Source organism: Heterodontus francisci, chromosome 5 (genome assembly GCF_036365525.1).
Source record: "Heterodontus francisci isolate sHetFra1 chromosome 5, sHetFra1.hap1, whole genome shotgun sequence".
In the NCBI taxonomy this organism is placed as follows: Eukaryota; Metazoa; Chordata; class Chondrichthyes; order Heterodontiformes; family Heterodontidae; genus Heterodontus; species Heterodontus francisci.
Genome location: NC_090375.1, coordinates 145796115 through 145816335, shown reverse-complemented (window position 1 = coordinate 145816335; position 20221 = coordinate 145796115). Strand labels below are relative to the sequence as shown.

Genomic DNA, 20221 nt, shown 5'->3' with positions numbered 1-20221 from the left:
AAGACAGGAAACAAAAAGGCAAAAGTGGAAGGCAAAGAAATCAAGGGCAAAAAACAAATAGGGCCATAGTGCAAAATAATGCTAAGATGACTAAGAATGTTAAAAAGACAAGCCTAAAGGCATTGTGTCTCAATGTGTGGAGTATTCGCAATAAGGTAGGCGAATTAACCGTGCAAATAGATCTAATTGGATACGATATAGTTGCAATTACGGAGACATGGCTGCAGGGTGACCAAGGATGAGAACTGAACATCCAGGGGTATTCAATATTTAGGAAGGACAGGCAAAAAGGGAAAGGAAGTGGAGTAGCAGTGTTAGTAAAAGAGCAAATCAATACAATAGTGAGGAAGGATATTAGCTCAGAGAATCCTGATGTGGAATCTGTATGGGTGAAGCTAAGAAACACCAAGGGGCAGAAAACGTTGGCAGGGGTTGTATATAGACCCCAAATTGCAGTGGTGATGTAGAGAATGGCATTAAACAGGAAGTTAGAGACGCATGCAATAAGGGTGCAACTGTAATTATGGGTGACCTTAATCTACATACAGATTGGGCAAATCAAATTAGCAATAATACTGTACAGGAGGAATTCCTGGAGTGCATATGTGATGGTTTTTTTGGACCAATACGTTGAGGAACCAACTGGAGAACAGGCCATCCTAGACTGGGTATTGTGTAATGAGAAAGGATTAGTTAACAATCTTGTTGTACGGGGTCCCTTGGGGAAGAGTGACCATAACATGATAGAATTCTTCATTAAGCTGGAGAGTGAGAGAGTTAATTCCGAGACTGGGGTCCTGAATCTAAATAAAGGAAACTATGACGGTATGAGGTGCGAGTTGGCTATGATAGATTGGGGAAAATTACTTAAAGAGTTAATAGTAGATAGGCAATGGCTAGCATTTAAAGAGCACATGGATGAATTACAACAATTGTTCATTCCTGTCTGGCGCAAAAATAAAACAGGAAGGGTGGCTCAACCGTGGCTTACAAAAGAAATTAGTGATAATGTTAGATCCAAGGAGGAGAAATATAAAATGGCCAGAACAAGCAGCAAACCTGAGGATTGGAAGCAGTTTAGAATTCAGCAAAGGAGGACAAAGGGATTGATTAAGAAGGGATTGATTAAGAACCGGGTGCTCCGGTTTCCTCCCACAGCCAAAGACTTGTAGGTTGATAGGTAAATTGGCCATTATAAATTGTCCCTAGTATAGGTAGAGGAATATAGGGACAGGTGGGGTTGTGGTAGGAATATAGGATTAGTATAAATGGGTGGTTGATGGTCGGCAGAGACTCGGTGGGCCGAAGGGCCTGTTTCAGTGCTGTATCTGTAAATAAAATAAATACATAGTCTGACATCAGTAGTGCGGAAAATGCTAGAGCCCATTATAAAAGATGTAATAGCAGAGCACTTGGAAAACAATGACAGAATCGGACAAAGTCAACATGGATTTACGAAAGGGAAATCATGCTTGACAAATCTACTGGAATTTTTTGAGGATGTAACTAGTAGAATAGATAAGGGAAAACCAGTGGATGTGGTGCATTTGGACTTTCAGAAGTCTTTCGCTAGGGTCCCACACAAGAGATTAGCGTGCAAAATTAAAGCACATGGGATTGGGGGTGACATGGATAGAGAACTGGTTGGCAGGCAGGAAACAAAGAGTAGGAATAAATGGGTCTTTTTCCGAGTGGCAGGCAGTGACTAGTGGGGTACCGCAGGGATCAGTGCTAGGACTCCAGCTATTCACAATATATATTAATGATATAGATGAGGGAATTAAATGTAATATCTCCAAGTTTGCAGATGACACAAAGCTGGGTGGGAGTGTGAGCCGTGAGGAGGATGCAGAGAAGCTCCAGTGTGATTTGGACAAGTTGAGTGAGTGGACAAATGCATGGCAGATGCAGTATAATGTGGATAAATGTGAGGTTATCCACTTTGGTGGCAAAAACAGAAAGGCAGATTATTATCTGAACAGCGATAGATTGGGAAAGGGGGAGGTGCAGCAAGACCTGGGTGTCCTTGTGCACCAGTCGCTGAAAGTAAGCATGCAGGTGCAGCAGGCAGTTAAGAAGGCAAATGGTATGTTGGCCTTCATGGCGAGAGGATTCGAGTGCAGGAACAGGGATGTCTTGCTGCAGTTATACAAGGCCTTGATGAGACCACATCTGGAGTATTGTGTGCAGTTTTGGTCTCCTTATCTGAGGAAGGATGTTCTTGCTATGGAGGGAGTGCAGCGAAGGTTCACTGGACTGATTCCTGGGATGACAGGACTGACGTATGAGGAGAGATTGGGTCGATTAGGCTTATATTCACTAGAGTTTAGAAGAATGAGAGGGGATCTCATAGAAATCTATAAAATTCTAACAGGACTGGACAGGCTAGATGCAGGAAGGATGTTCCTGATGGTTGGGGAGTCCAGGACCAGGGGTCACAGTCTGAGGATAAGGGGTAAGCCATTTAGGACTGAGATGAGGAGGAATTTCTTCACCCAGAGAGTGGTGAACCTGTAGAATTCTCTACCACAGAAAGCAGTTGAGGCCAAATCATTAAAGATATTCAAGAAAGAGTTAGATATAGTTCTTAGGGCTAATGGGATTAAGGGATACGGGGAGACAGCGGGAACTGGATACTGAGTTTGGGCCATCAGCCATGATCGTATTGAATGGCGGAGCAGGCTCGAAGGGCCGAATGGCCTACTCCTGCTCCTACTTTTCTATGTTTCTATGTTTCTGTGTTTCGAAAAGAAAATCAGGTGGGGTGTAAAATGTTCTGTCTATTTGCTATGAGCCTGCTTTCCGCTACTGGCTAAGTCCAATTTCTCCTTCTAGTTCATTCTTTAACTTTTTCAAGTACTCAAGTAATTGATGCCAGCTGCTTTGATTTTTGTTTAAGTGAAGTTGAATTATTTGGTGTTTACACACTGCTGTTTTATAGAGTGAAGGATGAGCCAGTCTTACATATAGTTAGGTTGACCTGACCCAGAACTGAAAGTTATCTGAGAACCACCATATAAAGTATAAACTTGTTGAAATAATAATAGCATTCTCATTTATGATATTGAGTGAGCGAAGACAGTTGCCCACATCAGTGGGACAATTATCTGCTCTTCAGGATTGCCCTGAAGTCCCCAGGAATTGGAGATTAATCTCCTGGACACTGCTGCGAGTAACTCAGGGGAAAAATCATAGGGACAATAACAAAATAGTTTCAATCACTTTGAACACTTTATTAATTATAAAAAATTTGAAATAAAGGGAATATTCTGTTTTACTGGGCAGGATAGTTGGAGATGGGAGGTCATTTGATGAAATCTCCAGGAATGCCAGAGGTGCTAACCCTGTTGTTGAGGGATCTCAAATCTTTAGCATTCACCTCAATCACCAGAGCAGACAGTTTAAAGTCTCATTGAAAGGAATTATTGTTGATAATATCAAGAAACATGTCTGAATAGCACCATTTAATTTTAATAATTGATTGTTTGGCACTAATTTAAAGTTTTCGGGATTTCAAAGTTGCCATTGAATTCAGTGCAGCTGAGGTGTACATGGGTACATTTTATGATTTATTGCTGCTGGTGTAGTTTCTTGTGGTGGGAATGCATATTGGAAATTGAGCTCAGCCTGATTCATGGTTTGCAAGATTTTCTGTTTGTTAAAATTGGTATGTGTTCTATTTAGTCATTGTATTCAGTTGTTGGAGAATATGGAGGAGATTTGGTCTGTCCTGATGGGATCTGTCTTTACATAAAAGTATGAAAGAAGATACCATGTCTGTAATTTTATGCAGGGCGGGAGGCCCTGCCCACCATCCAAAAGTTGGGACGAGCCTGCCTCCGCTGGGCATGGGGAGCAAAAACTCCCGGCATGGCTCCCCAGGCCCTTAATTGGTCTTGGTCAGGACTTCCACATCCTTGAGGCAGGAAGTTCCACCTAATGGAACTGCTGGCCAATCAATGGGCCGGCAGCTGTTAGTACCAGCAGCGCCACCGGGAGCAGTGGCCACTGCTGGGACTACACCCAGCCATCGGAAGCAAGAGGAAGGACGGTCCCAGAACTCAGGTAAGTTTTTGGGACCTCGCCGGGCACAATTGGCCGGCCCCAGCAAGGCAAACGGGATTGGTTGTGGGCAGATGGGGAGTGTTGTGCATTGGGGGCAGTTGGGGCTTCAGGGGTGGCCCTCCCCCCAACCTGCAAGAAGGCCACCTGGTTTTATCAGGCAGCGTTCTTGGGGCCTTTACCATCTGGCCACCACAGGTAAAATACCTGCAGTGGCGGGAGGAGACCCTTAAGTGGCAGTTAATATTTAAGGAAGGATGTAAATGCATTGGAGGTGGTTCAGAGGAGGTTTACTAGATTGATACCTGGTATGAGCAGGTTGTATCATGAGGAAAGGTTGGACAGACTGGGCTTGTTTTCACTGGAGTTTAGAAGAGTGAGGCAAGATTTAATTGAAGTATATAAGATCCTGAATGGTCTTAACAAGGTGGATGTGGAAAGGATCCTCTTGTGCGGAAGTCCAGAACTAGGAGGCACTGTTTTAAAATTAAGGGTCGCCTTTTTAGGACAGAGATGAGGAGAAATTATTTGTCTCAGAGGGTTGTGCAACTTTGGAACTCTCGGCCTCAGAAGATAGGGGAGGTGGGGTCACTGAGATTTTTTAAGGCGGAGGTAGCTAGATTCCCGTTAGGCAAGGGAATCAAAGATTATCGGGGGTAGATGGGAGTGAGGAATTCGAAACAGAAACAGAGTCAGCCATGATCTTATTGAATGGCGGAGCAGGCTTGAGGGGCCGAATGGCCTATTTCTGCTCCTTATTCGTAAGTTTATATGTATATACTTAAGGGCCTTGATTGGCCTGGGGCGGGTGGGCCGTTTCTTGCTGCCGTCGCCCTGCATAAAATTACAGTGGAGGCAGGAAGGCGTTGGGAACCGCCACCCCCTCCCACCCCCACATCCCACTCAATTTTTCATCCCTCCTTGCCATCAAGCCACTCGTTGGGGGACTGTAAAATTCTGGGCCATAAAAGGTTTAAAGGAACTGTGCATTTTATTTTAAAATATTGCTTTTTTTCTACTGCTATAAGTGCAGTATTAATAATTCTTTCAACAACACTCACAAATTAAAGGTTACAACTCTTTAAAATCTTGAGGCCACAATAAGAGAAGCTATTTTTCAGCAAGTTTTTGTCAATTTCCCTCTTTGGTTCCAGAACAGTGTACTCTGTGCAAAACTAATAAAAAAACACAAAGACAAAAAATGTGATGAATTGGTACCACAAAGTTGCTTTATAGCTTGTAACTGCATTTAGCATGCTGAAAAGTCTGGTTGTTTAAAATGAAGGATGGCTGTATTTTAGTTAAAGGTAAGAATTAATTAAACTTTATTGACCGTTCTGTAGAGCAAAATTATGTTGTATTAAGTAGTGAATTGGCTTATGACGTAGCCTTGTTAGGCAATCAAAAGGAAGCAAATGGTTTCTTTTAGCAGATGTTCTATGTTTCTGTTTAAATGTTTAGGTGACTGATGCACTGCGAACAACAGACAGAATTGTAGGGCAGCTGATGAACGGACTTAAACAGATGAAACTGCATCGTTGTGTCAATATCATATTTCTTGGAGACCACGGTAAGATGTTATATCAGCTGAACTTTTGGATGCTAACATTCTTATTTTTCTCAATAAGTGGCAGAGACTTTTTTGTTGCCGTTAATGACGAATCAAAAGGCAAGCAATAAATGTTCTTAAAATGTGTGTTTCCTGAGATTGCAGTTTCATTGGTTGTTTCTTTCTTTAAAACCACTAATCATGAGGCACCTGCAATAATGATCTTTTACCACTTGGCAAGCAGCTACTGAGTAATTTAATTTGTAAAATGTGTTAATCTAGTTGTGGAGTGCACAATCGTACACATGAATAAATCAACAGCAATAGAGTCAGCGGGTATGGCAGCACCTGCGGAGAGAAAAACAGAGGTAATATTTCAGGTCTGTAATGTTAACATTAACTCTGTTTTTCTCTCTCCACAGATGCTGCCAGACCTCCTGAGTATTTCCAGGATTTTCTGTTATTTTAGATTTCCGGCGTCAGCAGTATTTTGCTTTTATGTTGTTGTAGCAACAGAGTCAGTCTCATTTAAGTGATGTTCACTTCAACTTCTCATTAACTCTGTAACAGATCTTTGCCACAAATTTTATTGGCAATGGTGAATGTGTGCCAAGTAAGTGAGCAAAGTGACATGCACATAAGTGTGTCGTCAAGGTGGTGGACATTGTGCCAACAACCAAAACGGTTTTGACAGGACTGGGGAAAACAAAAGATTTAAGGAAGAGAACTGGCCAGTTATAAGTAAGTTATTATCTGGCTGTTCCAAAAGGAGAGCTTGGAAAACGTAGTGGGCTGGATTTTGTTCTCAGCCGATGTTGGGTTCCCTGGCGGAGATGGGGCGGGGAGGGGGAGGCAGAGAATCAGAGTGGCAGCGGCCACCCCAGAACATGATGCCAGGACTGCTGGGGTCGATCTACCCGGGGGTGGGGGGGGGAGTGATAGACCTTCCTTTCCAGAAGCCAATTGAGGCCCTTAAGTGGCCTATTGATGGCCAATTAAGGGCCTCTTCCCGCTGCCACTGGGATCTTACTAGTGGCCGGGGGGGTGCCTCTGCTGTGCGGGGAGGACGCCTTGGAAAACGAGGCACCCTCCCTGCGGGCTTGCGGGGAGGGGTCCTTCCTCCATGGACGATTCATGGCCCATGGAGGACCCCCTCCCCCAGGAACCACTGCACACCCTGGGACCTCCCTCCCCCGGACCGAACGCCCAGCCCCCCATCCCCCCTCGCCGGGGCCTTCCAGACCAGCCTCGGTGACCCCACTTCGCCTACCTCTGGTCCAGCTCTTGGGGGCAGGATTTCCGTCCCTATTAAGTGTTTAAAGGGACGGGGAACCTTCTACTCTGATGGCCAAAGACCGGAGGATCGCTCCAGGGGCCTGTAAAAGTGCAGAGTTGGCGCTCCCGCTGCCTTTTTGGCCCAGTGCCAGGACCCTACCTCCTGCACAAAATCCAGTGTGTGTTGACTGGGGGGACAATGCAGAAATTGTGGTCCGGGTCAGTGGGCATGGTGAGGAGGTGCCCTCCAGCAGTAGCATGTGTGCAACTGGCAGATCTGTGTCGTCACAATCACTACATATGTGACAACGGGAACTTATTTGTAATGCAGCAAAGGACCTCTTGCAAGTAGTGACACAATTCTTCCAATCCTACCTCCAAAAACAGTCACCTAAACAAAAGTAAAGAATATAAAACTGCTACAATTATCAGAAAACATTTTTTATTGATAGTTGATATGTCAACAAATACAGGAAATATGCAACAAAATATGGACTGCAGAATTATCAAGACACTGCAGAGTACAATTAGTCAGTTTAAAAATTTATGAATTTTGGCTCCAAAAAAGATAATGGGCAGCCAGTAGACTCACTGTTCACTGGAAAGGAAAGGTCGCATGGCCAATCCACTTTCCTATATTTTATAACCTACAGAAGATAAAAGTTTAGCTCAACAACTTCTAAATTTTACAGAACCGATCAGCACTTGTCAGTGTATCAGTGAAGTGGGTTTTTATTGTTAAGGCAAAATTACTATTTTCTACATTCTCCACAGTTGGCTGAATAACGTTAATTGTCGATACTATTAAATGCTTAATAACCTGCTTGAGGTGTGAGAAGTGACTATTATTACAGGTGCATTCAGATTGGCTGTATTTCTGACAAGTCTAATGAAACCATCCAATTGGAACTGGAGGCGAGATTGCCATTTTAATGTGTTGAATGTGTTGTCATTTAGTTTTACAACAACATTTGGAAATAATACCCTCTCCAAAAGTAGACGATGTATCCCACATAATTCCACAACCTATCAATCACATATTTCACTATAAACAGGGTGAATACCACAATCCCATTCAGATATTTTGAAGCAACAGTAGAAAACCCAATGAAATTTGTAAGGTGCTTGATTCCCAGTGGAGGCTTGAAATAAGGGAAAACACAAAAAGAAAAGGAAATTAGGGAAAGAAGCTAAGACAAACCATTATCACTATGAACAGCCAATTGGAATTCATTTTAGTGAGAATGCCAAAAATGAGACCCTGAACAAACTCAAGTAAATTATAAGATTGAGTTAACTATGAAATTAGCATTACAAGATTTTATAGCCGATAAATAAATATCACTGATGTAGCTTGGAGTCTATTATAAAGGCTGGGGTAAGCACTATTTTACAGTTTAACTATAATGGTTAAAATAGCTTAGATTGCTTATCGCTACATAGTTAAACAGTAACTAAAGTATGAGTTAATGTGGGGATTTACACAAAAAAAGTGAAAATTTAAATGTAAGGCCAATTCAGGTGCCCTTGCACAAAAAGAATGTCAAAACATTATTGCCAGTAGTCTTTGTGTTCTCTAATTGAATTCTACATGTAGAACGAATCTCCAGTTGGGTTTTGTTGTTCCTGAATTTCAGTATCAAATGTTTCTTGCCAATTTTATTACAAGAATAAATTTGCATGTGTTGCAGAAATACCAGGCACCCTGGCTCTGATCTTGGAGTCCTACTTGGCATCCCTCTTCCCATTTCCCAGAATAAAAGGCAGAGCAAACCAAACAACCAGAGTAGCAGAACTGAAACAACATCCTGCTTCCAAACCTCACAGTAGTGCATGATCCTTCCCAGAATAGGCATCCAGTGGCCTTCTTCATAATTCCACAGCCAGCAAACTTTTGCCTTCTTTCGGATGAGACATTAAGCTGAGGCTCCATCTGCCTGGTTGGGTGATGTAAGGGATCCCATGGCACTATTTTGAAGAAGAGCAGGGGAGCTATCCTTGGTGACCTGGCCAATATTTATTCCTCAATCAACATCACAAAAACAGATTACTTGATCATTATCATATTGCTGTTTGTGGGAGTTTGCTGTGCACAAATTGGCTGCTGCATTTCCTACATTATAACAGTGACTACACTTCAAAAGCACTTCATTGGCTGTAAAGCTCTTTGAAATGTCTGGTGGTCATGAAAGGTGCTATATAAATGCAAGTCTCTTTTTTTCTTTCTCTCCTTTCCTCTTTCCCTCTATTTCTTACCCTCTTTCTTTTTCACTCACTCTCTTTCTTTCTTTCCTCCGCCCTAGTGTAAACCATTCATAACCTTGGCAATATACTCAGCAAACATGAAGAATATATCAATGTATGAAGTACTGGTTGAACACAGTATAAGCTAATTGAACCCGATATCCAATTGCATATTAATCTTGAAAAAGAAAAGAATAATTAGTGATATTTTTGATTTATCTTAAAGGAATGGAAGAGGCAAGCTGTGAAAAAACTGAATTTTTGAGTAACTACCTCTCTACTGTTGATGACATCATTTTATTCCCTGGATCTCTGGGACGTATTCGCTCTAGATACAGTAACAATGCCAGATGTAAGTAAATTTAGATAGGTCTGATTTTCTCGTTAATATTTGATTTCCAGTGTTAGGTATAGTAATTATGATCCTTCAAGCTGGTTTTATCAATTGTTCTTATTACAATTCTGCCTTTAATTGATTCAAAAGTCAGTTAAGCCCGTGATTTATTTTCCAAAAATATACTTTATTCATAAAAATTTGCAAAAAATACATAACAAAACAGTTCAAATTTGACATTTCGGAAAGTACAAAAGAGATTAGATTCCTTCGATACAGAACATGAGGTGTCTCACAACTCTTGCCATTCCATTTTATATGCAATGTATATTTGGAACACAAAAGTCCGAGTGTATCAGGCCTGTGTCCTCAGTACCTTGCTCTATGGCAGCGAGGCCTGGACAACGTATGCCAGCCAAGAGCGCCGTCTCAATTCATTCCATCTTCGCTGCCTCCGGAGAATACTTGGCATCAGGTGGCAGGACCGTATCTCCAACACAGAAGTCCTCGAGGCGGCCAACATCCCCAGCTTGTACACACTACTGAGTCAGCGGCGCTTGAGATGGCTTGGCCATGTGAGCTGTATGGAAGATGGCAGGATCCCCAAAGACACATTGTACAGCGAGCTCGCCACTGGTATCAGACCCACCGGCCGTCCACGTTTCCGCTTTAAAGGCGTCTGCAAACGTGACACGAAATCCTGTGACATTGATCACAAGTCGTGGGAGTCAGTTGCCAGCGTTCGCCAGAGCTGGCGGGCAGCCATAAAGACAGGGCTAAAGTGTGGCGAGTCGAAGAGACTTAGTAGTTGGCAGGAAAAAAGACAGAGGCGCAAGGGGAGAGCCAACTGTGTAACAGCCCCGACAATCAAATTTCTCTGCAGCACCTGTGGAAGAGCCTGTCACTCTAGAATTGGCCTTTATAGCCACTCCAGGCGCTGCTTCACAAACCACTGACCACCTCCAGGCGCGTATCCATTGTCTCTCGAGATAAGGAGGCCCAAAAGAAAAGAAGTATATTTGCATAGTGATTACACAGCAAAAATATTTTTGGTGCATACAGCCCGAGGGGTTTTACACGGGTTCCAGCCCGTCGGTATACTATGGCGGGATGACTTTACACAGTGGCCTTTCCTTATTGAGCCTTTGCGGTGGCTGCCCCAAGCTTTATGCATCCCTCAGCACGTAAGCCCATGATTTTTTTTTTTTTTTTATTTCCAAAATATACTTTATTCATAAAAATCTGTAAAAATTACATTGCCAAACAGTTTCCAAACAGCACGACAAAATACAAACATTGCAAAAGAGATCAGTTTCTTTCAATAATGTCATGAGTTTCTTCCCAACCCTTCCGTTTCACAATTGTCATGTCAATTACAGTTTTACATTTACAGCAATTGAGAATATTAACGATACAGTTCGAGGGGCTTTCCATGGTTCCAGCCCCTCAGTCCAGCTTGGTGGGGGAACCTTACACTGTGGTCTTTCCCCATTGAGCCTTTGCTGCGGCTGCCCCAAGCTTTAGTGCGTCCCTCAGCACGTAGTCCTGGACCTTGGAATGTGCCAGTCTGCAACATTCGGTGGTGGACAACTCTTTGCGCTGGAAGACCAGCAAGTTTCGGGCAGACCAAAGGGCGTCTTTCACCGAATTGATAGTCCTCCAGCAGCAGTTGATGTTTGTCTCGGTGTGCGTCCCTGGGAACAGCCCGTAGAGCACAGACTCCTGTGTTACAGAGCTGCTTGGGATGAACCTTGACAAAAACCACTGCATCTCTTTCCACACCTGCTTTGCAAAGGCACATTCCAGGAGGAGGTGGGCGACCGTCTCTTCCCCACCACAGCCAACGCGGGGGCACTGTGCGGAGGGGGCGAGACTTCGGGTGTGCATGAAGGATCTGACGGGGAGGGCCCTTCTCACCACCAGCCAAGCTACGTCTTGGTGCTTGTTTGAAAGTTCTGGTGATGAGGCATTCCGCCAAATGACTTTGACGGTCTGCTCGGGGAACCATCCGACAGGATCCACCGTTTCCTTTTCCCGTAGGGCCTTGAGGACATTCCGTGCAGACCACTGCCTGATGGACCGGTGGTCAAAGGTGTTTTTCCGCAGAAACTGCTCCACGAAGGATAGGTGGTACGGCGCCGCCCAACTGCATGGTGCGTTCCGCGGCAATGTGACCAGGCCCATCCTTCGCAACACCGGGGACAGATAGAACCTCAGCACGTAGTGACACTTGGAGTTTGCGTACTGGGGATCTACACATAGCTTGATGCAGCCGCACACGAAGGTGGTCATCAGGATGAGGGCCACGTTGGGTACATTTTTCCCGCCCATGTCCAGAGATTTGAACATCGTGTCCCTCCGGACCCGGTCCATTTTAGATCCCCAGACGAAGCGGAAAATGGCTCGGGTGACTGCCACGGCGCAGGAGTGGGGTATGGGCCAGACCTGCGCCACGTAGAGCAACAACGTGAGCGCCTCGCACCTGATGACCAGGTTCTTACCCACAATGGAGAGAGATCGCTGCCCCCACATGCCCAACTTTTGTCGTACCTTGGCTATTCGCTCCTCCCATGTTTTGGTGCACGCCCCGGCACTTCCGAAGCATATCCCCAGCACCTTCAGGTAATCTGACCTGACGGTGAAGGGGACAAAGGATCGGTCAGCCCAGTTCCCAAAGAACATGGCCTCGCTCTTGCCGTGGTTAACTTTGGCTCCCGAGGCCAGTTCGAACTGGTCGCAGATGCTCATCAGTCTGCGCACGGACAGCGGATCCGAGCAGAAGACGGCGACGTCATCCATGTACAGGGAGGTTTTGACCTGAGTGCCTCCGCTGCCTGGGATTGTCACCCCTCTTATGCTCGCATCCTTCCTAATAGACTCAGCAAAGGGTTCAATACAGCAAACAAACAAGACCGGGGACAGAGGACAGCCCTGTCTGACTCCAGATTTGATCGGGAAACTTTCAGATTCCCACCCGTTGATTGACACTGCGCTACTGATGTTTGTGTAGAGCAGTTGGATCCAATTGCAGATTCCCTCCCCAAACCCCATTTTGGAAAGCACGTCCATCATGTAGGTGTGCGATATCCTGTCAAAAGCCTTCTCCTGGTCCAGGCTGATGAGGCAGGTGTCCACCCTCCTGTCCCGTACGTAGGCGATCGTATCCCTGAGTAGCGCGAGACGATCAGAGATCTTCCTGCCGGGTACAGTACAGGTCTGATCGGGGTGAATCACCAACTCCAGAGCAGACTTGACTCGACTGGCTATGACTTTGGACAGAATCTTGTAATCAACATTAAGCAGTGAGATGGGCCGCCAATTTCTGATTTCTGCCCTCTCCCCCTTCTGCTTGTAAATGAGGGTGATGATGCCTTTTCTCATGGTCTCTGACATGCTGCCGGCCAGGAGCATACTCTCGTATACTTCCAGCAGGTCCGGGCCGACCCAGTCCCACAGGGCCGAGTACAACTCGACCGGTAAGCCGTCGCTCCCGGGGGTTTTACTCGTCTCGAAAGACTCGACGGCCTGTGTCAGCTCGTCCAGAGTTAACGGCTTGTCCAGTCTCTCCCTCCTGCTGTCATCTAGGACCTCTGTGATAGATGACAGGAAGGACTGGGAGGCTCTGCTGTCTGTGGGCTTCGCGTCATACAGCCCAGCATAAAAGGATTTGCTGATCCTTAGTATGTCGGACTGCGAAGACGTTACCGAGCCATCTTCTTCCTTCAGGCTGCTGATAACAGAGCTCTCTCTGTGTACCTTTTGGAAGAAGTAACGCGAGCACGTCTCATCCTGCTCGATGGAGCGTACTCTGGACCAGAAGATGATCTTGGAGGCCTCCTTGGCAAAGAGCGAGGCCTGCTGGCTCTTCACCTCTTGGAGGTCCTCCTTGACCTCGACCCCCATTGACTGCAACCGGAGTAGATTTTGCAAAATTTTCTGGAGTCGGGACAGTTCCCTCTGTCTCTCTCTCGCCTTCTGAACACCTTTGTGGATGAAGAACCTCTTGATGTTCTCCTTTATCGCTTCCCACCAGTGAACTGGAGACTCAAAGAGGGGTTTCACGGTCCTCCAACCTTTGTAATCCCTTTTGAGTTCCTCAACGTTCTCTGGGGTCAGCAGTGTCGCATTGAGCTTCCACGTCCCTCTGCCAACCCGCTGGTCGTCCTGTAAGTGACAGTCGGCCAGTAAGAGGCAGTGGTCGGAGAAGAACACCGGCTTGACGTCGGTGGATCCGACCGTGACAGCACGGGACACAAACAGGAAGTCAATCCTGGAACGGGCAGACCCGTCCGATCTTGACCATGTGTATCTGCGCTGCGCTCCGTCTGCAGGTTTGCTGAAGACGTCGTGCAGTTTGGCATCTTTAACTGTTTCTATTAGGAATCTGGACGTAGCGTCCAGTTTGCTGTCGTCACTGCCGGATCGTCCAGCCGCATCGATGATGCAGTTGAAGTCACCGCCTAGGATGACCGGCCTGGACGTCGCCAGCAGCAGTGGGAGCTGCTGGAAGACGGTCAGCCGCTCGCTGCGTTGTACCGGGGCGTACACGTTGATCAACCGGAGCGGAGCGTTGTTGTACATCACGTCTGCTACGAGGAGGCGGCCGCCCACCACCTCCTTAACTTCGGAGATGGTGAAGTTACCTCCCCGCAGCAGAATACCCAGGCCGGAGGAGCGGCAGTCATTACCCCCCGACCAGATCGATGGCCCGTGGGATCACCATCGCGACCACTGCCTGTAGGTGCTGAGGTGTGGGCGAATGGTATGTTGGCCTTCATTGCAAGAGGATGTGAGTACAGAAGCAAGGATGTCTTACTGAGTTATACAGGGCCTTGGTGTAACCACATCTGGAGTATTGTGTGCAGTTTTGGTCTCCTTATCTGAGGAAGGATGTTCTTGCCATGGAGGGAGTGCAAAGAAGATTTACTCAGCTGATTCCTGGGATGGCAGGACTGACGTACGAGGAGAGATTGGGTCGACCAGACCTATATTCACTAGAGTTTAGAAGAATGAGAGGGGATCTCATAGAAACCTATAAAATTCTAACAGGACTTGACAGGCTAGATGGAGGGAAGATGTTCCCGATGGTTGGGGAGTCCAGAACCAGGAGTTACAGTCTCAGCATACGGGGTATGCCATTTAGAACTGAGATGAGGAGAAATTTCTTCACTCAGAGATTGGTGAACCTGTGGAATTCTCTACCGCAGAAGGCAGTGGAGGCCAAGTCATTAAATATATTCAAGAAGGAGATAGATACATTTCTTAATCCCAAAGGGATCAAGGGATATGGGGAGAAAGTGGGAACAAGGTACTGAATTAACCAATCAGCCATGATCTTTTTTGAATGGCGGAGCAGGCCTGAAGGGCTGACTGGCCTACTCCTGTTCCTATTTTCTATGTTTCTATGTTTCTGCTCTTTTCTATTGATAGAAATATTGCTGACTGTTGGAGGGTGGAGTGCACTGCTCCCTGCATACGTTTGTGTGTGCAGGTACAGAATTCTCCCTTGCCACCATTCAGCAGTTCATACAAGTGGACATTGTAGGGGAGTTTTATGAATCTGAACTCCCATCGCAGCACATAGTATGGTGGGAGCACATATCAAGAATTTGGACAAAGAGGTAAATGGATCTTGCAGGATTGTCCGTGCATTAAAAGTAATGGGCAGAAAGTCCTATAGATTGTGCTGATCTCTGTGCCTGAATTCCTGATAAGCACTCCTTGCATGAGAATTTGTAAGCTGTTCCCTTGTAACTTGCTGGCATCATTGTTTATATACTATGTGGCTTGATGTAGTCTAATTAGAGCATGATATAATTGTTACTGCCATCGCTTGGTTTATGATCAGTTGTGAATATAGTTATGGTTGGCTAAATTTTGTTTCTTCAGTAACCCATGGGGATCCTTTTATATTACTGCCCCTTTTAAAAGTGCAATTACCTTTCTTTACAGATGATCCCAAAGCACTGGTGGCCAACCTTACTGTGAGTATATAGCAATGCATAGTTGAAAGTCAACATTTAAAAACAAGGACATAAATTAAAAGCTTACTGTATTTTGAGTAATCATGCAATCTACTTCAGATACAGTTCATAGTCGGGATTTTCTGCTTCTGCATTCACTGGCCCATGGGTTTCAGTCCATTAAAGTGAACAGGCAGAAAATTAAAAGCTGGCAAGTGCAGAAGCAGAAGACCCTTTCTCACATGTTGATCTAATCACTGAAGATTACATTTTGAGGATTGTAATATTGTTCTTCAAATTATATTAGTTTCTTTTGCTGCTTAATAAAAAATACCAGACAACCAATCATAACAAAGTAGAAGCTGATTGGAGCTGATTTTCTCTTTAATTATTATAACCCAGTATGAGTTGAAGTTGATAAACTAATTCTTGGATTCAAATCACCTTTTATAAACCACTTGAATTTTACTGTCACGATTTGATATCTAACCATTGGGATTAGGTTAGACGGGGGAGACAGTGACATAGTGGTAATGTCAATGGATGAGTAATCCAGAGGCCCTGGCTAATGTCCTGGGGACAGGAGTTCTAATTCCTCCATGGCAACTGGTAGAATTTAAATTCAATTAGTTAATAAAATCTGGAATTGAAAGCCATGAAACTATCATTGATTATCATAAAAACCCATTTGGTTCACTAATGCCCTTTAGAGAAGGAGATCTGCCATTCTTTCCTAGTCTGGCCTACAGGTGACTCCAGACCCACAGCAATGTGGTTGACTTATACCTGCCCTCTGAAATGGCCTAGCACGTCAATGGTAATTAGGGATGGGTAGCAAATGCTGGTCTTGCCAGGGATACCCACATCCCATGAAAGAATTTTAAAAAAAAGTTATGCTCTAGTAACACAGATCCATTATCCATATTCAGGCGATATCCTTAACAGATTTGAGCCGGGATTTTATCCTGGTGACGGGGGTTTCAACTGAGAACCCTGCTTTGCCCCCTTCTGTGGGAGGTCCGCCGAGTCAAGTAACAATCAGGTACTTAACTGGAATGCAGCAGGCCTTCCACAGGAACAAGGACCCTGGTGATGGAAGTCCTGCCCTCTGAGAGCTGCTGGCCTATCAGAGGCTGGCAGCTCTTTAACTGAGCAACGCCACTGCAGAGGTGGTGGCTGCTGCCAGTGGAGGACCCACCTGAAGCCAAGGAGCGGGCGCTGGACTCAGGCCACAGGTAGAGTCAGGGCAGCAGGGGTCTCGCGGGGTGGGGGTTGTGGGGGAGTGGGTTGTAGGGGGGTCGGCAGCAAGGGCAGGGGCTTGGCTCCCACCTGGCCCTTCCCCCCCTTCCCAATGCTGGTTCCCTTGTTCAGGCACTAAGTGCCTTTTAACGAGGGACACCCTCCCGGATCTGGCCCGCACGGTTTTTCTTGCCGTGCTTCCTGTGCAGTGACGGGCCTGCCTGCCGCTTGACTAATTGTGGTGGCGGTGGGATGAGGCTCTTAATTGGTCATTAATTGCCCACTTAAGGGCCTAAATGGACAGTGGGGCGGGAAGGCCGTTCATAGGCCTTCCTGCCCCAGACTTAATTTCATTGGAGGCGGGATGGTGGCAGGGCTCCCCCCCACCGCCACCATCCCACCCGATTATATACTCTCCCTACCTCCAAACCCGCTGTGGGCAAGAGCATAAAATTCCCCTTTGGTCTCATAAGACTTTGACAGTTTAAATAGAACAGCAGCCATTTTATGAGGGCATTGCCTAGAACCTGCAAGTAATTGAACTGGATTAATTCAATAGGAACAAAAATTCATCCAATTTGTCCAATTTGAACTGCTTTAGATGCGAGAAAAGATACATGCGCGTAGAGTGACAGATATTTGTGGCTGCCACTATGGAATGGAGATGCTCAATCATTTTGCTATCAGTGTTAGTCAGTGATCAGCTGCTACCTGCTTACTTGAAGCAATAGGAACAAGGGGGCAGGATTTTTTGAAGTTTTAAAAAATATTGAAAACATTGTGGCAGCAAAACAGTCAAGGGAAGCTTCATATACTTAATGGTATGATTAGAGTGGAAAATTACGGGGCGATGAAGAACCAGGTAAACATCTGCTTTCCCTGATGATTTGAGCTGGGCTGGAAGAGGAAATGGGACTTTTATGCTACAGAATACACTTGTATTACACTTAGCAATCTAGCAGTATCTGCATCACATCCCAGTTGGTGTAGAAGTGACTTTTGTACTGCCATATTCTCCGCTTCTATATTTGGAATCAGAATTGGAGCTTTTTGCAGCTGCTTAAACTTACAGGGACCTACATTGAATAACCCTCAAAAACAGGCATGGAGATCCCAATGTGCAATTAATCCACCCCAGTTGATTGAAATGCTGACACTATCTTTGTGCCACCTGTTCATTTGAATGATTGCTGCTTGCAGCCAGAGCTAACTGTGCTGTTCATTGGCTGCACCGATCTGCAGGGGGCCCAAAATTTAACTTCCAAAAGTTAGCCTGCACCTCTTAAAGGGGAAGTACATTGTGGCTGGAACAGGTACTGGCAGTTGTGCAGAAAGTGAACCTGATCTGGGAAAAGGTGAATGGTACAACATGGGAGTAAGCAGGCTCCACGGTTTTCAGGAGCTGCTAGGTTTTCAGATGGTCAAAAGGCAATGGGAGCAAATAGCTGCTGAGTTCAATGACAGGAGTAAAACTCTGAGGATCTGGATGCAGTGCCAGAAGAAGTTCAGTGACCTCACATGAATGGTCAAGGTCAGTGAATGCATTCGCAAATGCTATTTATCCTCCCAACTGCACCACTAGGCTCAGCTACTGCTCAATTCACCACACTCCCATCAGTCAGCGACCAGCATTCTCTCTCAATCAAAATTCATACCTAACTTTCACATGCTCTACCACGCCCTCACTCACTTAGCAGTCCTGGAAGCCTAATACCCACATCTCATAGCTTGCAAACACTGCCAACTATTCAACCATTACAGCCACATTATGCAAACAAGTTACACAACACTCACTGATACACTTCCCTCTCTCTTGCAAGACAAAGTGGCACACATCCGAAGGCAGCAGGAGCTAACCAGAGAACAGGCAGCCTACATGTCCAGACCCCCATGAAGGAGATGGTGCTGGCCATTATTGGAACGGCCACGGCTGAGACCATGGCCAGCAGTGGGGCTGAATCAATTGAAGATGATGGTATACCTGTACTCACTCCTCCTTCCTTGCATCATACTCCCCTTTATCTCATAATCTCATCTGGTTTACAAGCTGCAGATGGCGTAATCATGCACCGCTTACTTCCCCCCGTCCCCTGTTCCCTGTTCCTGTCACCACAACCTTACCCTTGTGCCTTTTTCCTTTCAGATACCCAAGAAGTACAATTTGGCCAGACAGTTGAGGAAGACCAGGAAGAGAGTGATGATGATGACAAACTGTTACTTGATTTCACACTTGCAGTCACCAGTTCAAATACTGACATTGCATGTATCTTAGAGGATAGATCAGAGGCAGTGTTTGTATCTGGTGAGACACCAGGCACAAGTGGGCTGCAGCCAGGGCAGGGGGCAAGGATAACGGAGATCTCAGCTTGTCGGAGGGTGAGGATGTGCATGGGTTCCACTGTCGAGGACTTAGATGTGGACTTTGAGGCTGCCTGCAGAAGAACCCTGATGGGCATACACAACTGGGAAGCCTGCCAGAAAGCCTGTGTTCAATGTCAAGGAGCATGGAGGGGTCCAGCACCAATTTGGCACAAGGCCCAACATGGAAGTGGTGGCCAATCCACGTATACACTTGTGGATCCAGTCATGATACAGATCTGATGAGCAATGTAGCTCAAGCAGCAACCACCCAATGTATAAGTGCTGCCAAGCAAGCTCAGACTGCTGCCATCATGACTGTGGGTCCCAGTGTTCAAAGGGCTCACAGTGTGTCACAGCCTTCCTGCAATCTCTTCTCCAACAGATATGCTTCCTAAAGAACCTAAGCAAATATAGACTCCTACTGAGAGCCCTCCTTCTCCTTCCTCTTCCAGCAGCTTATCCTGTTCTGCATACCCTCTGCTCATTCTCCAAATCATGCTGCATTCCAAGGGGAAGGTCTCCTAGTGCATCCATGTCAGGGAGCAACTGGTTTGTGCAGAAGCCTTGAAGTCAGCACAAACTCCTGCAGCACCTGCCACACCATTCCATGTAGATGTTAGTAACTTGTAACAACTATGAAAAGTACCAAATCGTTGTAGAATCATAGCAACAGCCAGAAGGAATCAACCTTTTTAAGTAGAGCTGGTGGGGGTGGTCCTTCCTGCTGATGAGCATATGTTCAGCTGTGTGAGGTTAAGCGTTGAGCTCCAGAATGGCAGCGCAGACATCAAATTGTCATGTGATGTCATGATCTGCCTGCTCTGCATACTTCCAGCAGATGTTAGCTCCAGATACATTAGGCATCACATTAGATGCGATTCACTGGAGAAGTGTGTGCGTGCATGCGGGGTGCACACCATTTTGGTTCACAAATGGCACCTGCAGTGCCCAAACAGCGGGTGCTACCAAGCCCAGTTCCGCGCCCCGAGTCTCTGAAGTCACAGCAAACCTCGCCTTCCATTCTCTATTGCAAGAGCTTACCCCAATCTTTCCAGTGATTTATATAACTTATTACAAAGTTACTTCCCCACTGCCTAATAATTCTATTTAACTGTTTTTCTGTTTTTTTTCTTCTCTGATTATCCCATGGTAAATATCTATTCCCCAGCCAAGAGTATAGGGCAGATGTCCTAC

General features: G+C 45.7%; 1 protein-coding gene across 1 annotated transcript in view; it reads left to right on the top strand.

Annotated features, from left to right (window-relative positions):
• enpp2 (ectonucleotide pyrophosphatase/phosphodiesterase 2) overlaps window positions 1-20221 on the top strand; it is a 115604-nt gene that overhangs the window by 53470 nt on the left and 41913 nt on the right. Inside the window, exons 13-15 of the mRNA XM_068032197.1 lie at window positions 5524-5632; window positions 9357-9482; window positions 15417-15448. Of these exons, the coding sequence (XP_067888298.1) occupies window positions 5524-5632; window positions 9357-9482; window positions 15417-15448 (267 nt within the window). The remainder of the gene's footprint in view (window positions 1-5523; window positions 5633-9356; window positions 9483-15416; window positions 15449-20221) is intronic.